Source organism: Thalassophryne amazonica, chromosome 17, assembly GCF_902500255.1.
Source record: "Thalassophryne amazonica chromosome 17, fThaAma1.1, whole genome shotgun sequence".
Lineage (NCBI taxonomy): Eukaryota > Metazoa > Chordata > Actinopteri > Batrachoidiformes > Batrachoididae > Thalassophryne > Thalassophryne amazonica.
The window spans coordinates 59,641,358-59,665,353 of NC_047119.1; the positions used below are offsets into that span (position 1 = coordinate 59,641,358).

A 23,996-nucleotide genomic window follows, 5' to 3' on the forward strand; every position below is an offset into this window, starting at 1 on the left:
TTCTGCTGAAAATGGCCATTTTGTCTTGGGCTTTTGATTGAGCCAGTAACACAGAAGGCCCTTGGTGCTCTACTTTTAAACTGATAATTTAATCATAAAAATAGATACAAGGTTCAAGCTGTCACAAAATAAAAAGCTACAGCTCCTGCAGAAGCTGCAGATCATAGAGGTTTTCTGTTACAGTATTGAAACACTCACTGACATAAAAACCTGCTGACATCATGAAGCTGATGTATTTTGTTGTTGTTACTGTTTAGCCGTTGAACATATTTAAATATTTATAATGTGATTTTAAATGCATGTTTATATTGATACTCGGTAGAGGTGGGAGTAAGTCACAATCAAGTCACTCTCGTCATGTATCACCAAGTCAAGTCTCAACTCATAATATACCACCATGTGTTGACAGCTGACTTGAGACTTCACTTGGGACACTTGATGACTTGAGAATGACTTGAGAATGACTTGACAGTGACGTACTCCCACCTCTGATACTCAGTATGGATTCCGATCAGACTGTAACATCCCCACTCACAACAAAACTAACATCTGATGATATGGTCTCTCCTGACAGGTTTCTCTTTATCTTGCTGGGTCCTCATGGCAAAACCAAGTCCTACAATGAGATTGGTAGAGCAATCGCTACACTCATGGTGGATGATGTAAGTGACTGATTGCACATGTCAAACTTTCATCTCATTTTTTACTTTGACTTTGTTTTTATATTCATGTTCAGCTGTTCAGTGATGTTGCATACAAAGCAAGGGACCGTGAAGACCTGATTGCAGGTGTTGATGAGTTTCTCGATGAGGTGATTGTCCTCCCCCCAGGTGAATGGGACCCCAAAATCCGAATTGAACCTCCAAAGAAAGTTCCATCAGCAGAAATGCGGTATGTGCAGTGAGGGCCCGGTCTCACGGCACATAGAGATAGCTGGACGAAGGATAAAAAGTAAAAAATCGTTGAGAAAAGGTGAACGAAAGATCCTGCACCTGTCCCATCATCGAAAAGCCTGTGAATGAAGAGCGAAAAAAGGAACGAAACAAAAACAAAACTAACAAAAGAAAAAGGAAGCGAATGTCAACTTTGACCCTTTAAACAAAATCAAAATTAAACATTCACGATAATGTGACCAAAAGCGTGTATAAAACCGGAGCCGGTGCCACGAGGGGGCGTTTGGGGGTGACGCCCCCTCACGTCATCAACCTCACCCCCTCGGATGTGAGAGTTATCAAAAATAAAAAGAAAAAAGAAAGAAAAAGATATACTGCAAATATAGCGCCTCGCAGTTTTGCGGATTTGTTTAGTCCAATTTTGCATGCTTTTTTTTTTTAACACCGCATTGTGCTCTGCACCCTCATCAAGCAGGCCGGTGTTCTGTCGAGATGACGGGACACCTGTTGTGGCATCGCGAAGGGAGAGTACGCACATTGTGTTCTGCGTGTCTGTTTATAAGAATCTTCTCTCCCAGAAGAAAAAAGAGCGCTAACAACTACCCATAACTGTCACTCGGAAAAAGACATCTGCAGTGAGGTGTGAGTGGAAAAAGGTGCGACAGTGGCGCGGCGCTAGGACGAAGAGGTGCGATCAGAGGAACTGTGAAATACTGGTCAGTCATTATTAATAATTTCTTATGTGTCCAACCTCGTAGGTTGATCGTTAAAATTAAATTCGTTAGTTCTAAAAGCCATCATAATTATTTATAGGAAAACGTTCTATTTTTATTTCTCAAACAAATGTTTGGGCCTGAAAACAGGTTGATCTTATTTTTCTACTAAGGTTTGAACTTTGAGTGTTTACACACGAGAGAAAAGTGAGAAAATGTTCATGCCTGTTTGAGAAGAGTGTATAAAGTGTGTAGTGAGGGGTTTTACAGCCTTAAAACGTCTATAATAATTGTAAAAAATAATGCTGACTACTTCACAGATTTTGCCTATTGCGGGCTATTTTTTGAACGTTACTCCCGCGATAAATGAGGGACCACTGTATATCTACATGAAAGGTTTATCTTTGACCCGTTGTGTGACTGTCATGCCCAATTGCGCTGTGTTTGCGCTTGTGATGGAGGGCTGTATGTGGGGTTAATCTACTGTCTCGTGTCGTTTCTCAGATCAGTTGTTGGTTTGGTTTTGTGGTATGCAGGAGATCACTTGACTGAGGGTCCATACGTTCAAATAATAATTAAAAAATACTGTCATCACTCTTTACTCTTACTCAGTCAGTCTCTTACAACGGTGTAGCCTAAATACACGAGCTTTCTAGGAGTGCACCCAATTCATTACGCACGCTCAGGCACGTCCCCTCCGGTGTGCACTTTTTTTTGAGGGGGGGGGGGTGACCCCGCCCCCTGTGATAAACTCATCACCCCCTTAATATTTTTTTTCTGGCGCCGGGCTTGTATAAAACCCAATGCAGCCAGCCTTGTCTTCATGTCTGCAGTACTTGCAGGTGTGGGATTTTGTCTTGACAATGCAAGTCAGCCACAAATGGTTGAAACGTGCACAAATAGGTAAAGTAGTTGATAAAATGGTCTTAACGCTATTTTTTCTGTGTGAAATTGTTGCTTTTTCGTGCCAAACATGGATGATTAATTAGCGATACAAGGATGTTTCGCTCATCAAGCTTTAGTTGTTGATTCGTTCAGATATTGTAAACCTTCACTTAGTACATTGGACTTAGGAGGTTGAATGACGCTGGATGAAAGTCAAATGAAAAGCTAAAGTTATGAAAAATAAGCAAACAATAAGAAACTGTAAAGAAATAAAGCAAAAAGAAATACGGACGAATTGAGGTTGTCGTTGGTAATTGTTCAAATTTTTCAACAGTTTACAAATTCTGATGAACCACCAGCTGCAGGAATGAAGTTGGATGAAGGTTAAATGATGCCTCAGAAAGTCAACAAAAGTCCAGATTTCTTGTTTTGCTTGAGCTTCATTGTCCTTTGTTAGTGCCGTGTGACCGGGGCTTGAAGTAAACAAAATGACACACGATTTGAAAGTCTTCAGATAAACTTTTGTTAAATAAAACCTTGTACAAACGTTTATGTTATCTTCTTGACTCCAGGAAGTCAGTACTGAACCTGAACGAGCTGGGTCAAATGAATGGCTTGGCTACAGGGGCAGCTGGAGGGGAAGATGAAGAGCTTCCAGTTCAGCACGAACTGGGAGAGGAACTCAAATTTACTGGGAGGTAAAGTGCCTTTGTCGCTACCACAGGGTATAGTTCTATCCAGTTTCTGCCTTCTTGATGCATTCTAATTTGGCTGATAGGTTTGGAGGTGGATTATGGCTGGACATCAAAAGGAAGATCCCCTGGTATTGTAGTGATATCTACGATGGCTTCCATATCCAGTCCATCTCTGCAGTGCTCTTCATCTACCTTGGCTGCATCACCAATGCAATCACTTTTGGAGGGTTGTTAGGAGACGCTACTGACAATTACCAGGTAATGCAAGTTGTAGTGCAAACAGTTATCATGTCCCTAAACACAAACAGAAGGTCCCAGGTTCAAGACCACCCATGCACTCTTCTCTATGTACATCTGCAGGAAGGGCATTTGGCGTCAGACTTGTGATATATATCAATATGCAGATCCATACAGCTGGGGTGACCCCGAGCAAAAATTGCCAATGCCAAAAGAAACATTTTTGCACACTTCAGCCAAAGTGACTATGCTCTGCCAAATCCTCCTTGCTGGCAATGTTTTCTGTTGTTAATGCAAAATTAAAATCAAATCACATCACAAAGGGTTAGTTGTGTTTCACATCAGGAGTTCCTATTTATAATGTCATTATAGTGAACTTAAGAAAGCTTTTCAACTGTGACCAAACAGGTTGCTTCAAAAACCTTTTATGTCATACTGTTATCACTGATTGGGTATCCTCTCTGGGATAGAAACATGTCATGAGCTATTCATTAAAAAGAAAAAAGAAAATACACAGAAAATATAATAATTGTCAAAATCCTATTCTTAGTTCCATCTCTCCTTCTGTGTGTCCTCTCTCCTTTCAGGGTGTAATGGAGAGTTTCCTCGGTACTGCATTAGCAGGAACTGTCTTCTGTTTGGTTGGTGGCCAACCTCTCATTATTCTGAGCTCCACTGGACCCATTCTCATCTTTGAAAAACTACTTTATGAATTCAGCAAGTAAGACACAAACACGGTATACACTTGCATAAATACAAATTGGCCGCTTTCTACGATGAACACAAAATGATTCTCAGTACTTCAGGATAAAATCCAGTACGCCTCCACATTATAGTCAGTGAAATACACCATTAGTTAAAGTCAACACTGACTGCTAATTTGTTTATATTGGAAGACTTCACTTCCATTTCTGTTTCAATGTGAAACATTATCAGAAAATGTCATAAATAACATTGTATAATGGCATAATTTATATAATTTGTGATACTAGTGAGTTTTCAAGACACATGAATGATTAAATCTATCATGAATCAAGGCACACCCCTTGCTCAGCTCCTCAGGTACCCCAAGCATGTATTTTTTAAGCACATTATAAATGTTAGGTGCGATGTCAGCACCTTGACACTGTTAATATACAGTGAGGCAAATAATTATTTGATCTACTGTTGATTTTGCAAGTCTTGGAGTGGTCTGTATTGTTTATCGTAGGTACACTTCAGCTGTGAGAGACAGAATCTAAAAAATTCAGAAAATCACATTGTATATTTTTTAAATAATGAATTTGCATTGTATTGCATGAAATAAGTATTTGATCACCTACCAACCAGCAAGAATTCGGTCTCTCACAGACATGTTAATTTTTATTTAAGAAGCTGTTGTATGGTTGGGGGGGCCTGGCTGCCGGTTTGTTTGCCTTTTGTTTCCTCCCAGGTGGCGTGCATTTGGGACTGAGTGGCTGTGTTGCTGAGGCTGTTAGGACTTCACCCTGATCACCTGCGACTCGTCAGGACTCACAGCTGAGGTGCATCTGGAGGGATTGGAGTATGTTGGCATTTAAGACTGAAGTGCACAGTGTGCATTTGCCAGAGACTCGACCTTGTGACCAGACGGGTGAGATCGTCGTCTTGGGAGCCATCTCATCAGCAGCGGACGCTGAGAATGTCCAGGTTTGATGCACGGTCTGTGAAAGAGGAGAGGGTGAGGTCTCACGCTCGTCAGCACACTTCCTGAGGTACGTTGGATTTTGTGACTAACAGTTATACAGTCAGTAAATGTGGTGTCCCTCACACCTTATTGTATTGAGCTGTATGTTAGTCATGTATCAGCTTCCACTGCGGTGGTGATTTGTGAACGGGATGTTCCATGCCTGCAGGTTGGAAGCTGATCAGTAATCAAGCCAGGAAGTGTTTGCTGTTTGTACACCTTTAAGTGTTCTGTGTGTAGAGTGTGGACTCACATAATGGTTCCTTCTTTCACAGACTCGGTTGTTGCGGCCACCTGGGGGGTGTCGGCGGGGTCCTTGGGTCCGAAACAGCTTCTGGCTCCGGACCATTAGCGCTGCTGGGAGCGCACCACGCCAGACCGCACCTTTTATTATTATTATGATCACTGTTATGTATTAAATTCAGTTAGCCTTTGTACCGTGCTCTGCTTATTTCATACTGGGTCCTTCAAACGCTGGTCGGTTCTCCGAGCTGCGTCCGACACATAACAGAAGCCCTCTTATTCTGCACTCTTTACCTGTATTAATTACACGTGTTTGAACTTGTTACCTGTATAAAAGACACCTGTTCACACACTCAATCAATCGCACTCCACCCTGTCCACCATAGCCAAGACCAAAGAGGTGACTAAGGACACCAGGGACAAAACTTTAGACCTGCACAAGGCTGGGATGGACTACAGGACAACAGGCAAGCAGCTTGGTGAGAAGAAAACAACTGTTGGTGTATTTATTAGAAAATGGAAGAAACACAAGATGACTGTCATTCTCCCTCGGTCTGGGACTCCAAGCAAGGTCTCGCCTCGTGGGGTAAGGATGATTCTGAGAAAGCACAGATTTACATGGGAAGACCTTGTCAATGACCACAGTCGTAAAGATTACATTAGTAACACACAATGTCATCATGGATTAACATCCTGCAGGGCAGCAAGGTCCCCCTGCTCAAACCAACACATGTCCAGGCCCGTTTGAAGTTCACCAATAATCATCTGGATGATCCAGAGGAGGCATGGGAGAAGGTCATGTGGTCAGATGAGACCAAAATAGAGGTTTTTGGTATCAACTCCACTCACTATGTTTTGAGGATGAGAACAACCCCAAGAACACTGTCCCAACCATGAAGCATGGGGGTGGAAACATCATTTTGGGGGGTGCTTTTCTGCAAAGGGGACAGGACGACTGCACTGTATTGAAGGGAGGATGGATGGGGTCATGTATTGCAAGATTTTGGCAAACAACCTCCTTCCCTCAGTAACAGCATTGAAGATGGGTCATGGCTGGGTCTTCCAGCATGACAGTGACCCCAAACACACAGCCAGGGCAACTAAGGAGGGGCTCTGTAAGAAGCATTTCAAGGTCTTGGAGTGGCCTGGCCAGTCTCCAGACCTGAACTCAATAGAAAATCTTTGGAGGGAGCTGAAACTTGAAACTTGAAAGATCTGGAGAAGATCTGTATGGAGGAGTGGACCAAAATCCCTGCTGCAGTGTGAAAATTTGGTCAAGAGCTACAGGAAACATCGGACCTCTGTAATTGCAAACAAAGGTTTCTGTACCAAATATTAAGGTCTGTTTTTCTATTGTATCAAATACTTATTTCAAAATGCAAATTAATTATTTAAAATCATACAGTGTGACTGTTTTTTGTTTTGTTTTGTTTTTTATTCTGTCTCTCACAGTTGAAGTGTACTTACAATAAAAATTCCAAATCTCTCCATTCTTTGTAGGTGGGAAAACTTCCAAAACTGACAGTGGATCAAATACTGATTTGCCTCACTATACATCCATTGCTACATTTAAGGTTTGCAACACATTCCAAAAACGTTGGGACATTAAAGTGTTTACCACTTTGTATTGTTGCCATTCCATCTCATTACACTTAAAATATGTCTTGGTATTGAGGATACCAAGCAATGAAATATTTCAGGTGGTATTTTGCAACAGTACAGTACCGTTATTATTCCATTTTAATTTCAAAATTCTCCATGTATTCTCTACTGAGGACAGGTCAGGTCTGCAGGTAAGCCAGTCCAGTACCTCTCCTTCCACAGCCATCCCATTGTAATATGTGCAGAACCATCATTTTATTATTTTATTTTATCTGTATATAAGCACTTATTTTAGTTTGTCAAAATGATAGTATAATTATGAAATGGAGTCAGTTTTTGAGAATAACCTGTTGGAGCCAGCTTTACCTCAGTACCCTGACCCATGATTGAACTGAACCTTCAATGATATTTGGTGGCTCAGAAACAGAGTTGGACTTAACTATAGTAAACTAGAGCACCGTGCCCATAGAGCGCAAACTTCCGCCAACACTAGTTTCCAATTCCACAAAATTTTACTTTGGAAAAAAACTTTTGAGATCAAAGTCTTGTTAGAAGTGACTTTTCATAAGCTAAATAAAGATGTTATCAAATGTCAGGAGACATTTCATGCACTTGAATCAAAGTTTTTTTTGTCTGTTTTTTTTATTTTTATTTTTTTTTACTTTTTCGGTTTCTGAATTCTTTTTCAGACAATTTTCACAAAACATTGGTTCTCTCTATGCACAATTTGCCATTGCTTTTAGGCATTTGGTTTCTGACTGATAACTGGAAGATAGACAAACAGGCATAAAATTTGAGCCTCCACACAATTTTTGTGCTGTAGGTAAATGCATAACAGAAAAATGAAAGTGATTGAAAGCACTTTTGATTGAGATATAATGCAAAATGTACACCAAATGGGCTGGTCAATATTCAATTCAAATGTCAACAAAATTCACAATTTGGATCACATTAAAAGGTAAGTGAATATTTTTTGAAAGCTACACTTTCCGTGAAGGAAGCTTTTATATGTAAATCAGTGAATAAAATTATCATCAACTTCTGACTTTAACCTCTGAGCCCATAGTTATTATCTACCTTATGAACTTAGATAATACGACAAGAACAAATGTCGATGAATACAAATTTACAAATTTAATTTAAGCTGAATGCATTACATTTTCAAAATAAACTCTTACAATGCAGGTAATTTTGTTGGCCTCGAAATTTTATGCAGTTTTTATTGGAGCATTTAGAGTCTCCTATTACAGATGATGTAAATTTTTATGACTTCCACACTGTGGTCACCTTGTTGGTCTTCTCAGGACGAACAGCATTGACTACATGGAGCTGCGGCTGTGGATTGGGCTGCACTCATCTCTCCAGTGTCTGGTGCTGGTTCTTGCTGATGCCAGCTACATTATTAAGTATATGACCCGCTTCACAGAGGAGGGTTTCTCCAGTCTCATCTCATTTATTTTCATCTCTGATGCCATTAAAAAGATGGTGAGTAAACACACTGATGTATGTGCAATCTGACTGGAGAGTTGAGATGTCGTGGAAGATGTGGAATACCGTTACATAATCAGATGCTAAATAAATGACAGCACTCTCTTACACTCTTTACCTTTAAAGTGAAGCTGAGTTTGTTTAAAGCATTTTGTACACCTCTGTACACTGCACATCTGTGGATAAAATGTAGAAAAATGATCCTTCAGAGACTACGAGTGGCTTATAATGACTCTTTGAGAGTTTTATTAAAAAGGCCTCAGTGAACCAGTGCTACTGAAATGTTTGTGATGCACGTGTGAACACTTAACAAGCCATTTTAAGAACAATGATATTTAGGTTCATCTCTCGTTTAAATAATTCTGATAATAAGAGTGTTCTTAAACTGATTAATATTTCCTAGAGTGCCACACGGTACACGTCACACATTTGGAAACACTGGTATAAGTGTCTTTTATTTAGGGGCGTCTAGTGTCCCTACATTATTTATTTATTTTCTTCTTTGTTGTTGTTGTTGCTATATATGGTGTTTTGCTTTTTTTATCTGGACCCTGAGTCTGTAATAATAAAGTCTATATATCTATCTACATCTATATAAAAACATTTCAAATGGGACATTCACTGGTGGGCATAGTTCCGCTAATCTGCTAACCACTAATTAGCAAAGCTAACTTTTTGGCTAGAGGATTAGCTTTTCAGCTAACTTTGAAAACCATCACCGGACCAGTTAGCTTCCGCTAAATTTAGTTCCACTAACTTTCAGTCCACTAACATTTTTTTTTTGCTCATAAAGTGAGTAAAGTTTAACGGTCAAAAATGTTTGTAAACCCTAAAATGATCCATGTTAGTTCCTGTCTGTTGTGTGTCTGCAACAGCCAGGCCAGTGTTCTGTCGAGATGAGCTCCCATAGCGTAAAGACCTGGTCACACGGCACACGGTAATCGCTGAATAAAGGAAAAAAGTCCCAAAGTCACAAATTGTTGAGAAAAAGTGGACGAATGAGCCAGCACATCCCCCATCACCGAAAAGCCTGCGCGTCCAGAGCACATAAAAGAATGAAACAAAACTGAAACAAACAAAAGAAAAATGAAGTGAACGGTGACCTTGACGCTTTAAACGAAATCAAAACAAAACATTCATGATGACATTACTTGATAGCAGGTATTAGACCGAGTGCCAGCCTGTGATCATTTCTGCAGCCAATGCGCGCTTTCCACAGCACCTGCATGTGCGAGAGTTGTCTTGACAACAGGTCCATCTTCACAAAAAACAGTGTGTACGCACACGTTGGTTTGCATGCCGTCTGTGGCTGGAACATTTCAGCCAGCAGCAGACAGCATGTGAACATGTGCACAGCCGTCTGTGGCACACAGCCGTTTGTGTGTGCGCGCACAGCCTCTCCAACCACAGACGCATGCAAATGTGTGTAAATAGTTACAGTAGTTGATAAAATGTTCTTGCTGCTATTGTTTCTGTGTGACAACTTTGCTTTTTGGTCCCACACATGGACGAGTCATGTTCAGCTCGTCGGATCTTTAGTTATTGATCCGTTCAGATATCGTCAATGTTCGTGCAAGACATCAGACTTGGGAGGCTGGACGAAGTAGACCACAATCAAATGATATACTGACAGTACGGGAACTATGCAAACGATGAGGAACCGTCAAGACAGAAAGCAAAATGGAATACGGACAAATTGAAGTTGTCGTCGGGATTCATTCACATTTTTCAGCAGTTTGAAAATTGTAATAAAGCTCCAGCTACAGAAACAAAACTGGAGGATGGTTAACAATTGTCTCCGAAAGTCAACGTAAGTCCAGATTTGGCTTCGGTGTCCTTCGTTAGCAGTGATGCCGGTAACGCGTTACTCTATTCTAACCACTTTTTTTAGTAATGAGTAATCTAACGCGTTAATCTTTCCAAATCAGTAATCAGATTAAAGTTACTTCTCCAAGTCACTGTGCGTTACTATTATTTTTCATTGTGGGTCGATAGCAGCATTAAACTTGGTCCGTGGGCAGGAGGTCGGGGTTCAACTGAACTGCCCACTTTAAGCGGGCTGTGAGCTTTTCATCCGCGTTTTTTTGCAGCAGCTCGTCCTCACCTCTTAAAGCACGGTGACAACAGCACACCTGCACTGAGCTTTACAAAGACATTTTTATGTTTTTTTCCTCCTTATTTAGAATTCTGAGCTGAGCCACTCCGTATCTGCTCGTTAAAAACAGCTGATATTCCGCGATGCGTCAACAATTAACACTATTTTCCACTCAAATGCACCTAAACTCTCTTTCTGAGGACCACATGATGTGAAAATGCAATAAAACTTTCTTACCTGTAAATCTGGTCATGTTTTATGCATAAATAAATGTTATCCATTCTTTGTGCTCAAACACCAAAGCAGGGGCGAATCCAGATGGAATGGGGGTGTGGGGCAAGGATGTGCTCCCCCCCACAACACCCCTAGATTAAAGGTCCAGTTTTGAAGCCTTTTTTTACTACAACTACTAATACTACTTATAATAATAATAATTTCGACAAGTAAAATGTTTAGAGAGAATTTAAATGTTAGAAAAATGTTAGAAAGAATTTAATAGTTACATTTATAAACAATGTAGGCTAGAAATTGCAAGTTTTACTGTTACAGTGCTGTCAATAGTTAAATATTAGATCAAGAAAGAGGTCTTTATTTTACTTTTCATAAAAAGTATTTATTTTCATTGAAGTCAAGAAAGGGTGACTATAAAGCAAGTTTTGGCAAAACAAGTATCATTGTCATGTTGAGGTGGCAGAGGGTTGTTGTCGACAGCTGGGGAAAGTAACTAAAAGGTAACTAGTAATCTAACTTAGTTACTTTTACAACTGAGTAATCAGTAAAGTAACCAAGTTACTTTTTCAAGGAGTAATCAGTAATCAGTAATTGGATTACTTTTTCAAAGTAACTGTGGCAACACTGTTCGGTAGTGCCATGTGACCGGGGCTTAAATCGACAGTTTGTGTTTCTGCTTTAAAGACAGCATGTACATGCAAATGTTTACTTTTTTAAAGTGAAAAGACACTTATTACTGTATTTTTATGTAAAGACAAAATGTACGTGGGTTTTCTTTGGTGGGGAAGCTCAACGCAATGGATGATGATTTTATTTTTGTATTTTTTTGTGTGTTCGTTTTGTGTTTGTGATCCTGCAGCCCCAGCAGCCCCTGCGGCACTGAAGTAATATGTGTTTTAATTTATTTCCACGCGAGGACAGCATGCAACGTCTGTGCCTCATGCTGTAATTATGCAACTTCATATCCTGCAAGCCACTACAGGTGTTCCCGAGCTGTGACTTGCGAGCACAGATATCTGAACAGTTGCACGTCACAGGGGGACATGCCCACTTCTCTCTGCGGACTTCAGCAGCTCACAGAAGAAAAGGCTCACTCTCTGTTCCTTCATTCTGTGATTTTTATTTTATATATGTATTATTATTTGTTTGTTCTGCATCTGTCTGATGTCTGTGTTGTAATCTAACACCTTGCATGCACGGTCACGTCCAGCTGACAGTCGGCGGTCAGCTGACATGTGCTGTATGTCCACAGCAAAGCCTATTAGCAAAGTGATCATAAATTGAGTATGCGCCTTTATCCATATTTGTTTTATTTAATCTCCACTCTTTCTGTCTGTCATGTAAATGACAATTTACGTGGTGGCGGTGACATCAGCCTGCTCAGCCGGCTCATTAATTCCACACCGTGCTGCACACTCCGACGCTGGCCAGTCCTCATTTGATCAGTACGTAATTATCAGCACGTGATGAGGGCATGAGCATTTACACACACATGTGCATTGCATGTTCTCCAGCTGAGCTGCAATACACAGTGGTCAGCTGTTCCAGCAGCGCACTGCGCTGGACAGCGACCGGACTCCGGGGCCCTCAGCCACAGCTGTCAACGGTTGACAATGTTGGATTCATGGTGTGTGTGTGTGTGTGTGTGTGTGTATATGGGGGGATAACGACGATGACGCATTCCACAAACCGTTGGGGGGTGTTTGGCACAGTCACGCCCATGTGTGTTGCTTGGTTACGCCACACTAGTGAGGCACTTAGACAATTTTCACAGACAGGTCGAATGTGGTCGCCTGCTGTCTACTCTCGTGCTGGGAGTGTGAGGCACTCGCTGTCTTTCGGCCACTGGTGGGCGTGAATGGTTGTGGCGAGTGGCATTTGACTCTTCCTTCTTACGCCATTCTGACTCAAACATGTTATGTGTGAAGGGGCCTTTAATGATGTAAAGTCTTACAGAGGAACATATTGTGTTCTTGATTGCAGGTTGGATCTTTCATCTACTTCCCAATCAACCGCGGCTTCAAGCCCGACTATGTCACGGTCTATAGATGTGAATGCATCGCTCCACATGAAGGTTTGCATTCAAACACAACAGCTCTTTTCGTCTTTCTATCTTTGTGATTCTGATTGTGAATCAGTAATTTTGCATGAGGAGACAGCAATCTCACTAACGTGGCTTTTCACCAACAGGACTCCTAAATAACAACTGATTTCATGAATATGTATTAATTATCCATTTCATATCCGTTACACACTGAAATGATGTTTCATGTGTATTTTTGTTCAGTTTTAATGACAACTATTAGTATAGTTTATTACAGCAAACCTGGTTTGCTACAACAAATTAAATTTACATTTATGCTGAAATGTGCTATGCCAAATGAATATTTACATAATATATTCATTTTAGAGACAAAAAAGGGTCCATTGAGGGATAAAGCTCAGGTTTATCAATCAGGTTTAGAAACAAAAAAACCCAAAAACTAGCAGAGCCAATAGTCACTCAAACCTATGAATAACTGATGCTGGGGAAAATGGAAATATAGCAGCCACCTGTGGATTTGTCTCATAATATGAATTTGAAAAGTACCCCAGTGTGAATATTTATGCCACGTTTCATGCTCGCTTTAACAATTTTCCATTGTTTCTTCAACTATTCAAGCTATTCAAACTATTCAAACTAATTTTTTGGCGTTAATGAACAAAACCAGTGTCCGAAGTGGGAGTACTTTTGTTTTAAATACTACATATTCATAAAGTGTGGTGCTGAAAGTACAATGTGTGGTATCAGTTTGCATTTGTTTTCATGTCCACATAAATTCTGTGTATTAATCAAGAGTCCTGAATTTGTCATGTACATATTGTCTCAGGCATCACAATACTTAATAACCTGCCCATGAAAGCAACATTTCAAATAAATTATTAATATCTTGGCCACACTTTGTTATTAATGGAGGTAGTAAATGTGTCCAAATTTGACAAGTATTTCTGCTGTTTAGAGACTGTATTCAATTATTTCATTGTACAATAGAAAAAAGTTCCTAGGGGGAGTGAGTAATTTGTTTTCTTACATTAATAATGAGTACACATGCTTTTGCAGTTTGATATATGACCATCCTGTTAATGCGTCCCCATCCCATCCACACCTCATTATGAATGAATGAATGAATGAATGAAAGATTTATTGTCATTGTCATTACAAATGCAACAACAACAAAATTACATTTACACTCCAATTACCACAGAATACAGCAATTAATCCACAATTATTACTTGTTTGCCGTAATAATGGCACACATCAAAATTAAAGACAAACATTGTTTATGTGCTCTAAACTTGAAGCAGTCCGTCATCTGAATTGAGGCAAAGTGGGTGAAGGCCGCAGCAAAGTGAGTTGCACCACCATCAGCTTGGGGGGGAGTGGCTTGAACGGTAGCCAGGGTGGGGTGTGTGAATGGGGCAGGATGGGAGGTAGGGGGGGAGGTGGAGCATGCTTCAGTCTTTGTACATGTGTGAGTCAGTATCTGTCCTTGTGTCTGGAGTTAGAGAGATAAGGAGGCAGCCAATATTCCCCAAGGCCGTAGAGATTCTTCTGGAGGAAACACTGGGGCATCTTGTCCGTCAAGGGCTGAAAAGCCTGCCGTGTTTGTGGTTGAGCAGTGAAAACACTTTTACAGCTTCACATGAACAAACCAGATCCCAATTTATGAATTATTCCCGCTCTCTGAAATCTTTCACCTTCCCCTGCAAGGTGCGCATTTGCTCAAAGATGTTATCCAATTTGCATCTGAGTTCAAGGGTTCACACAGTCTGAGAATGCATCGCCTTGCCCAACTCATTAATCATGACAGACAAGTGAGGGGTCGTGGTTTGGCAGCAGCCGTCTTGCCAATTTTCCGGTAGGTCAGGGCAGCACATAAGCCAATAAGTACCAGCCCTCCTACTATGAAGGCGTTGAGAACATAGCCCACAGGGTAGATTCCATCTGGGCATGCAAGGTCCCCCGGCCCCCAATCTTCTTGTAGAAAATGGTTTCAATAGCGTTCAGAGACCAGCTGATCAATTCCATAGTTAATCCAATATAGTTTGAAGAATTCACAGTCTGGTGAAGTAGGGACTTTGAAGGTTGGAGCAGAGATAGAGGAGAGAGGAGGAGATGTGACCGCCCTCGCCAGAGTCCCAAGCTGATGGATCAGCCATGAAGATTTGGGTTCAAACCAAGCGCACCACATACAGGTCACAACACCAACAGACAGAAACAGACATCTATTAACCTATTGTGCATGATAGTAGTGGCATTCAAATAAGAATTTCATTGTACTGTGTACACTGTTCTATGTACCTCTGACAATAAAGCTTTGAATCTTGAATTATAGACAGATTAAAAATGGAAAGCATTAAATTCCACTCAGACATACTGTACTCCATTTAGGATTTGAACCTCATTCTTCACTGCATTAATTCATTTTCAATACCTGCTTACTCCATTTAGGGGTCATTCAAAAATTAGGTAATGCCGGTGGGGGGTGGGAGGCAGCACTTTGTTACCGAGCATTACAGGGGGAGGGAGGTATGGACAGACGTTACATAACAAAAAATAAATAATAAGAATTATAAAAGTTAAAATAATAATTCAAACAGCATGTGAGACATTGCAGCACAGTCTTGATGATTCATGACAACAAACTCCATCAAACTGAACTCACGTTGGCCCAAAAATTAAATTGTTTTGCTTTTTCCCTCTGTTCTTTTCCCCTCTGTTGCTCGATTTTAGCCTGACTTTTTTTTTGCTTGATTTCTTATGTATTCTTTGAGGTTTTTTTTTTATATACCTCCACATTTCATGTACTTCCTTCTGTCCTTGTTGCTTTGACCTCTCAGGATAAGTTCCGTTGTCACTTCTTGAAGAGAATGTCTTTTTCCGATTGCATTTTGACTGTTGTCAGTCTTGATTTGTGTTGTTGTTTTTTTAAGTGTCATGCATTTCCTGTTGCTGATGTCACATCCTCCAACACAGGAGAGCACGCACTAAATGCTCCATCTGGTGTATTCAGAAATATACACTAGAGAGTGCATCAAGAGCAAGGCTTTCTATAGAACTTACATACTTCAGAATAAGATTAAGATCAGACTCTAATCATGGAAAAAAGAAAGTGTGGGGGTAAGATCAGATGTTATGTAACAGGGAGGGGGGTATGTGCCTGTGTTACAAGGTGTTACAGGGGGAGGAGGGGTGTCAAAAATGGCCTATTTGTGCATTCCATAATTTTTGAATGGCCCCTTCAGGGTCACTGAGGAACTGGAGCCTATCTCCCTGTGGTCACTGGGCTTGAAGCAGGGTACACCCTGGACCAGTTGCCAGTCATATAGACAGATACATTCACACTCTCACTCACGGCCAATTAACCTGCATTTCCTTGGAAGTGTGAGGAAGCCGGAGTACCTGGAGGGAACCCACGCAAACATAAAAGAACATGCTAACTCCACACAGAAAGATCCAGGTGTGAAGCAATCCCACAACCTTCTTGCTGTGAGGCAACAGCACTAATGGCCTTGTAACACCTTGGTGATTTTGCCATCCATCCATCCATCCATCCATCCATCCATCCATCCATCCATCCATCCATCCATCCATCCATCCATCCATCCATCCATCCATCCATCCATTTTCTTCCTCTTTATCCGGAGTCGGGCAGCAGCTCAAGCAAAGCCGCCCAGACCTCACCTCCCACACACACCTCCCCCAGCTCCTCCTCCCCCACTCTGGACCCAGGACACTCTGGAGAGACGTAGTCCCTCCAGAGTGTCCTGGGTCTTCCGGAACACTTCTCCAGTGAGGCGTCCAGGGGGCATCTGGAAAAGATGCCCAAGCCACCTCAACTGGCTCATTTCAGACATGGAGAGGCAGTGGCTCAACTCTGAGCTCCTCCCTAGTGACCAAGCTCCTCACCCTGTCTCTAAGGGAGCGCCAAGCCACCCTGCGGAGGAAACTCATCTCGGCTGCTTGTACTCGCAATCTCCTTCTTTCAGTCATGAGCCAAATCTCATGACCATAGGTGAGGGTTGGAACGTAGTAGATCGATTGGTAAATCGAGAACTTTGCCCCCCTGCTCAGCTCTCTCTTCACCACGACGGTCCGATACAGTGACCGCATCACTGCAGACATTGCACCAATCCGTCTGTTGATCTCACGCTCCATCCGTCCCTTGCTCGTGAACAAGACCCCGAGATACTTAAACTCCTCCACTTGAGGCAAGGACACTGCACCGACCTGAAGAGGGCAAGGCACCATTTTCAGGTCGAGAACCATGGCCTCGGATTTGGAGGTGCTGATTTTCATGCCGGACGCTTCACACTCGGCTGCAAACCGCCTCAGTGCAAGCTGAAGGTCCTGATTTGATGAAGCCAAAGGAGGATTGGGTGGCAATTTAGCCAGCGTATGAAAATTTGGCGAATACGCTGGCGTAAGTCAAATAAGCTATAGGTAAGTTTTGTGTAAGTTAAGAGCACGATGAAGCACGCTGGTATACATCATAGTACGGGGATGTCATCAAAATTTTTTTTTGCATGCACTGTATTTTCGACATATGCCAGCGTATGGCTCATACATCCCTCTTACAAGGGCCATACGTTGTAGGTAAGTTATGCAATTGTTGACACATGGTACTTGTAAGTTACTCATGAGTTAAAATACGTTGAGATAATGTGTAGTGTACCCAATGTGTAACTTACATCGAACTTATCTCCAGCGCATATTGACATATGTAGACGTAGTTAACATGTTACGGATGACCACAGAACTTATTGAACGTGTCATCTACCGTATAATGATGTTTTGGCAGTATTTTTGATTCTTCTGCCTTCGCTGACTAAATTATCATGGTGTGACAACTGCATAACTTATTCGACGTAGCAGGCATATTTGTCAAATTTTTCACAAGTTGGCATGCGCTGGCTAAATTGTCCAACAGGCCAATAACCACTGAGTGCCAGTTTATTGGTTTTATGTTTATATATGATGTACAACCTCAAATCAGAAAAAAGTTGGGATGATATGGAAAATACAAATATATATATATATATATATATATAAAATTAGTGATTCTTACATTTAGTTACACTTTTATTATTTTGTAGCCAGCATGAACCCATGATCTTTCATGTTTTTTGTGTTCAGCTTAATTTCATTTGATAATAAATATCCAGTCAAGAGCCTCACTTCACAGCTCAACGCTTTCTTCACCACAAGCGTCCAGTTCTTGTTCTACAAGTACAGCTGGATTGTATCATTTCAACTCCATTTTCATGGTATACAAAGAAAAAAGTACACAAATTTTGTCACTGGTCCAAATACTTGCCTGTATATCTCTGTGAATAAATCTATTGAAACTGAGTGGTGGCAGTACATGTAAGAATGAAGTATTAAAAAAGACTGGATGTGTTACTTTCTAGCAATAATTGTTTGGTCCTTATGTTGTGATAATTTGCATCTTCTGTTGTCTTTTTTTGCCTCATTCTTGGATGCTTTCTGACAAAGTGAGTATGAATATATATTGCTTGGTAAACCATCGAGTACATAACAAAAATCAACTTAAGCCTGATATTTAGACTCTTTGAAAGAGTAAACTGTAACCAAGTCCTATAGATCAGTGCCTTCTGGTGGGATTCAAAAGCCAAACTTGTCATTCAATGGACCAACACTCTACCATGTCAGCCAAAGGAGAATTCTTGCTAGCCAAGCTAGTAAGCACATATTTCTCCTTGCAACATATCTTCCCACCACTTTTTGATCTTGTCCCAAAGTCACAGGTGTCACCAGTAACTTCTACTTTCTTGACTGCCAGATCCTGTCAACACCACCAAGTTGTGATGGTGCAATACCGGTTTGTGGTTTCAGGTATTTAAACACCAGGGGCCTCATGTACAAAGACTTGCATGGATTATGTACTGAAACATGCTTTATGCTAAAACCCAGAAACTGGCATAAGCACATAAATATCCAAAGGTATCAAAGTGTGCGTACACATGGATCCAAGCACAATCTGTTTGTACATTTCACTGAACATGGAATTGAGTGCACATGCAGAAGTACCAAGCTCTTCCCTTTCCACGCCCCTATTTAAATATGCAAATCTATCTAACTAGGCCAGTGGAGCTGAAAATCTCCCTGTGTCAGATCAGTCAACATGAACACAGAACAGAAATTATACAAACTGTGCACTACAGATGACTAGAAATGACGTGGAGACATGCAGGGATAGTTTATTTGGTACCCTGTCAAACGGAATAAACATGACACTGGAAAAATGTTAGTGGGAGCATGTGTGTGTGAGGCCATACCCACTGTGAGCTCAGACCAGCACTCACACACACACTCAAAGCAAGGTGTGCCGTGGCCATGTGTAACATTTACAACTTTACACATGCGTTTATTGACAACTTCTGAAAACAGGGGGACAGTGGGGACCTGTTATGAAGCTAGACAGCTCTATTGTCACCATGAAGAAAATGAAAATGCATTAATAATAATAAAAAATATTTGTGTGCACATATGCACAAATGTGCCCACGCTGGTTTTCATTTGGAACAATTACAGGAACAAACTATATACTCACTAAGCAGCCACCCAACACGCACCATGCTAGCCTCTAGCCTGTACCCAACCGAATGCATTTGTGCATCACATATTATTTGAACTTTGATGGAATGAAATTGTTTCCTGTTAACAAAAACAAATACATCATGTGATGGTGCCTTTATAGCAATATGTGTGTAGTGTGCTTCTCTCCCCCTGCCATCCCCTCATTACCCCATCCCCGTAGAGACGGTGCCTGCTCCCAGACTACCAATAACCACCAAAAATCTATTTAAGCATAAAAATTCAAAAAGAAAAAATAATATAGCACCTTCAACTGCACCACAAACTAAAACAGTTAAATGTGGTCTATTAAACATTAGGTCTCTCTCTTCTAAGTCCCTGTTGGTAAATGATATAATAATTGATCAACATATTGATTTATTCTGCCTTACAGAAACCTGGTTACAGCAGGATGAATATGTTAGTTTAAATGAGTCAACACCCCCGAGTCACACTAACTGTCAGAATGCTCGTAGCACGGGCCGGGGCGGAGGATTAGCAGCAATCTTCCATTCCAGCTTATTAATTAATCAAAAACCCAGACAGAGCTTTAATTCATTTGAAAGCTTGACTCTTAGTCTTGTCCATCCAAATTGGAAGTCCCAAAAACCAGTTTTATTTGTTATTATCTATCGTCCACCTGGTCGTTACTGTGAGTTTCTCTGTGAATTTTCAGACCTTTTGTCTGACTTAGTGCTTAGCTCAGATAAGATAATTATAGTGGGCGATTTTAACATCCACACAGATGCTGAGAATGACAGCCTCAACACTGCATTTAATCTATTATTGGACTCTATTGGCTTTGCTCAAAAAGTAAATGAGTCCACCCACCACTTTAATCATATCTTAGATCTTGTTCTGACTTATGGTATGGAAATTGAAGACTTAACAGTATTCCCTGAAAACTCCCTTCTGTCTGATCATTTCTTAATAACATTTACATTTACTCTGATGGACTACCCATTACACTAGAAGTCTTTCAGAAAGCGCTGTAACTAGGTTTAAGGATATGATTCCTTCTTTATGTTTTCTAATGCCATATACCAACACAGTGCAGAGTAGCTACCTAAACTCTGTAAGTGAGATAGAGTATCTCGTCAATAGTTTTACATCCTCATTGAAGACAACTTTGGATGCTGTAGCTCCTCTGAAAAGAGAGCTTTAAATCAGAAGTGCCTGACTCCGTGGTATAACTCACAAACTCGTAGCTTAAAGCAGATAACCCGTAAGTTGGAGAGGAAATGGCGTCTCACTAATTTAGAAGATCTTCACTTAGCCTGGAAAAAGAGTCTGTTGCTCTATAAAAAAGCCCTCAGTAAAGCTAGGACATCTTTCTACTCATCACTAATTGAAGAAAATAAGAACAACCCCAGGTTTCTTTTCAGCACTGTAGCCAGTCTGACAAAGAGTCAGAGCTCTATTGAGCTGAGTATTCCATTAACTTTAACTAGTAATGACTTCATGACTTTCTTTGCTAACAAAATTTTAACTATTAGAGAAAAAATTACTCATAACCATCCCAAAGACGTATCGTTATCTTTGGCTGCTTTCAGTGATGCCGGTATTTGGTTAGACTCTTTCTCTCCGATTGTTCTGTCTGAGTTATTTTCATTAGTTACTTCATCCAAACCATCAACATGTTTATTAGACCCCATTCCTACCAGGCTGCTCAAGGAAGCCCTACCATTATTTAATGCTTCGATCTTAAATATGATCAATCTATCTTTGTTAGTTGGCTATGTACCACAGGCTTTTAAGGTGGCAGTAATTAAACCATTACTTAAAAAGCCATCACTTGACCCAGCTATCTTAGCTAATTATAGGCCAATCTCCAACCTTCCTTTTCTCTCAAAAATTCTTGAAAGGGTAGTTGTAAAACAGCTAACTGATCATCTGCAGAGGAATGGTCTATTTGAAGAGTTTCAGTCAGGTTTTACAATTCATCATAGTACAGAAACAGCATTAGTGAAGGTTACAAATGATCTTCTTATGGCCTCGGACAGTGGACTTATCTCTGTGCTTGTTCTGTTAGACCTCAGTGCTGCTTTTGATACTGTTGACCATAAAATTTTATTACAGAGATTAGAGCATGCCATAGGTATTAAAGGCACTGCGCTGCGGTGGTTTGAATCATATTTGTCTAATAGATTACAATTTGTTCATGTAAATGGGGAATCTTCTTCACAGACTAAAGTTAATTATGGAGTCCACAAGGTTCTGTGCTAGGACCAATTTTATTCACTTTATACATGCTTCCCTTAGGCAGTATTATTAGACAGTATTGCTTAAATTTTCATTGTTACGCAGATGATACCCAGCTTTATCTATCCATGAAGCCAGAGGACACACACCAATTAGCTAAACTGCAGGATTGTCTTACAGACATAAAGACATGGATGACCTCTAATTTCCTGCTTTTAAACTCAGATAAAACTGAAGTTATTGTACTTGGCCCCACAAATCTTAGAAACATGGTGTCTAACCAGATCCTTACTCTGGATGGCATTACCCTGACCTCTAGTAATACTGTGAGAAATCTTGGAGTCATTTTTGATCAGGATATGTCATTCAAAGCGCATATTAAACAAATATGTAGGACTGCTTTTCTGCATTTACGCAATATCTCTAAAATCAGAAAGGTCTTGTCTTAGAGTGATGCTGAAAAACTAATTCATGCATTTATTTCCTCTAGGCTGGACTATTGTAATTCATTATTATCAGGTTGTCCTAAAAGTTCCCTAAAAAGCCTTAGTTAATTCAAAATGCTGCAGCTAGAGTACTGACGGGGACTAGAAGGAGAGAGCATATCTCACCCATATTGGCCTCTCTTCATTGGCTTCCTGTTAATTCTAGAATAGAATTTAAAATTCTTCTTCTTACTTATAAGGTTTTGAATAATCAGGTCCCATCTTATCTTAGGGACCTCGTAGTACCATATCACCCCAATAGAGCGCTTTGCTCTCAGACTGCAGGCTTACTTGTAGTTCCTAGGGTTTGTAAGAGTAGAATGGGAGGCAGAGCCTTCAGCTTTCAGGCTCCTCTCCTGTGGAACCAGCTCCCAATTCAGATCAGGGAGACAGACACCCTCTCTACTTTTAAGATTAGGCTTAAAACTTTCCTTTTTGCTAAAGCTTATAGTTAGGGCTGGATCAGGTGACCCTGAACCATCCCTTAGTTATGCTGCTATAGACGTAGACTGCTGGGGGGTTCCCATGATGCACTGTTTCTTTCTCTTTTTTCTCTGTATGCACCACTCTGCATTTAATCATTAGTGATCGATCTCTGCTCCCCTCCACAGCATGTCTTTTTCCTGGTTCTCTCCCTCAGCTCCAACCAGTCCCAGCAGAAGACTGCCCCTCCCTGAGCCTGGTTCTGCTGGAGGTTTCTTCCTGTTAAAAGGGAGTTTTTCCTTCCCACTGTAGCCAAGTGCTTGCTCACAGGGGGTCGTTTTGACCGTTGGGGTTTTACATAATTATTGTATGGCCTTGCCTTACAATATAAAGCGCCTTGGGGCAACTGTTTGTTGTGATTTGGCGCTATATAAAAAAATTGATTGATTGACTGATAGTCAATAGCTCTGATTACATTTGGGAAACCGGCTCTCACTGCAAATTATGCTTTAATGTTGGAATGCGATGTTCCTGGATGACATTCGGATGATTGTACTCCACACAACTGCCATGGCTCGGCTCAAGGTTGACTGGCACACTCCTGACAGCTCGGCCAGCTCTCACTGGAATGCCCCTGTTGCAAGCCCAGTGGTCAGCACCTGTGTGGGCACAGACAACCCCTGAATCCTTGCCGTTTTGCGCTCTGGGCTGGCCTTAGTTCTGCGCACAACTCCAGTAACAGTGACCTTGGTACACAAAATCTGTTAATGAGCCAATAATCGTCATTTGCAAGTAAATCCTCAATTCCCCTGAATTCACGCTCACCCGAGATGGAACCATTTGCAAGGTCTTCTAACAACGCTCATGCAGTCATTGTTCATGCCATTTTCTTCATCACTTTGCGCATGCTTTTATATCCACCTATATTATTGCAAACACATGGGTGTGTTAATTGTTCATAAGTGTGTCTGACTTCATGTTTTCACACCATTAACTGTTCCCAGCATCACCTCTACGTGTCGGCAGTGGAACAATAGCTGTAGCAACATGCGTACACCAGCCATGATTTTTGCATGACGCACCACACATTTCTACGGTCATTTTACTTTTGAACATCTAAACGCTAGCATGGAGATGGACGTACGCCACATTTTTTGTGCATATGCAGCCTTTGTACATGAGGCCCCAGCCTTTTTGTTCGAAAGACCAATACTCAGTTCAGCCAAAGGGAATCCCTGCTATCCAAGCTAGTATAACCATACCTTTATAGTTTCTGGTGGGATTTGAACACCAGACCTCTTGTAAACACGATTATATTCTACCAGGTCAACCAAAAGGGAATCCCCGGAAACCAAGGTAGCAGGAACATATTTCATTGTGGATTTCACTTTGCTACATAAGTTACCTCAACTAACAGCAAAAGCAGTCATCTTGTTGATAGTCTCTTCTGGTCCGTTTTAT

At 40.9% G+C, this 23,996-nt stretch overlaps 1 protein-coding gene across 1 annotated transcript in view; it reads left to right on the top strand.

Annotated features, from left to right (window-relative positions):
• The window catches only part of slc4a5b (solute carrier family 4 member 5b), a 123,437-nt gene that overhangs the window by 37,949 nt on the left and 61,492 nt on the right, over positions 1-23,996 (top strand). The window contains exons 8-14 of the mRNA XM_034192414.1: positions 575-662; positions 737-891; positions 3,064-3,189; positions 3,270-3,444; positions 4,011-4,144; positions 8,278-8,458; positions 12,771-12,861. Of these exons, the coding sequence (XP_034048305.1) occupies positions 575-662; positions 737-891; positions 3,064-3,189; positions 3,270-3,444; positions 4,011-4,144; positions 8,278-8,458; positions 12,771-12,861 (950 nt within the window). The remainder of the gene's footprint in view (positions 1-574; positions 663-736; positions 892-3,063; positions 3,190-3,269; positions 3,445-4,010; positions 4,145-8,277; positions 8,459-12,770; positions 12,862-23,996) is intronic.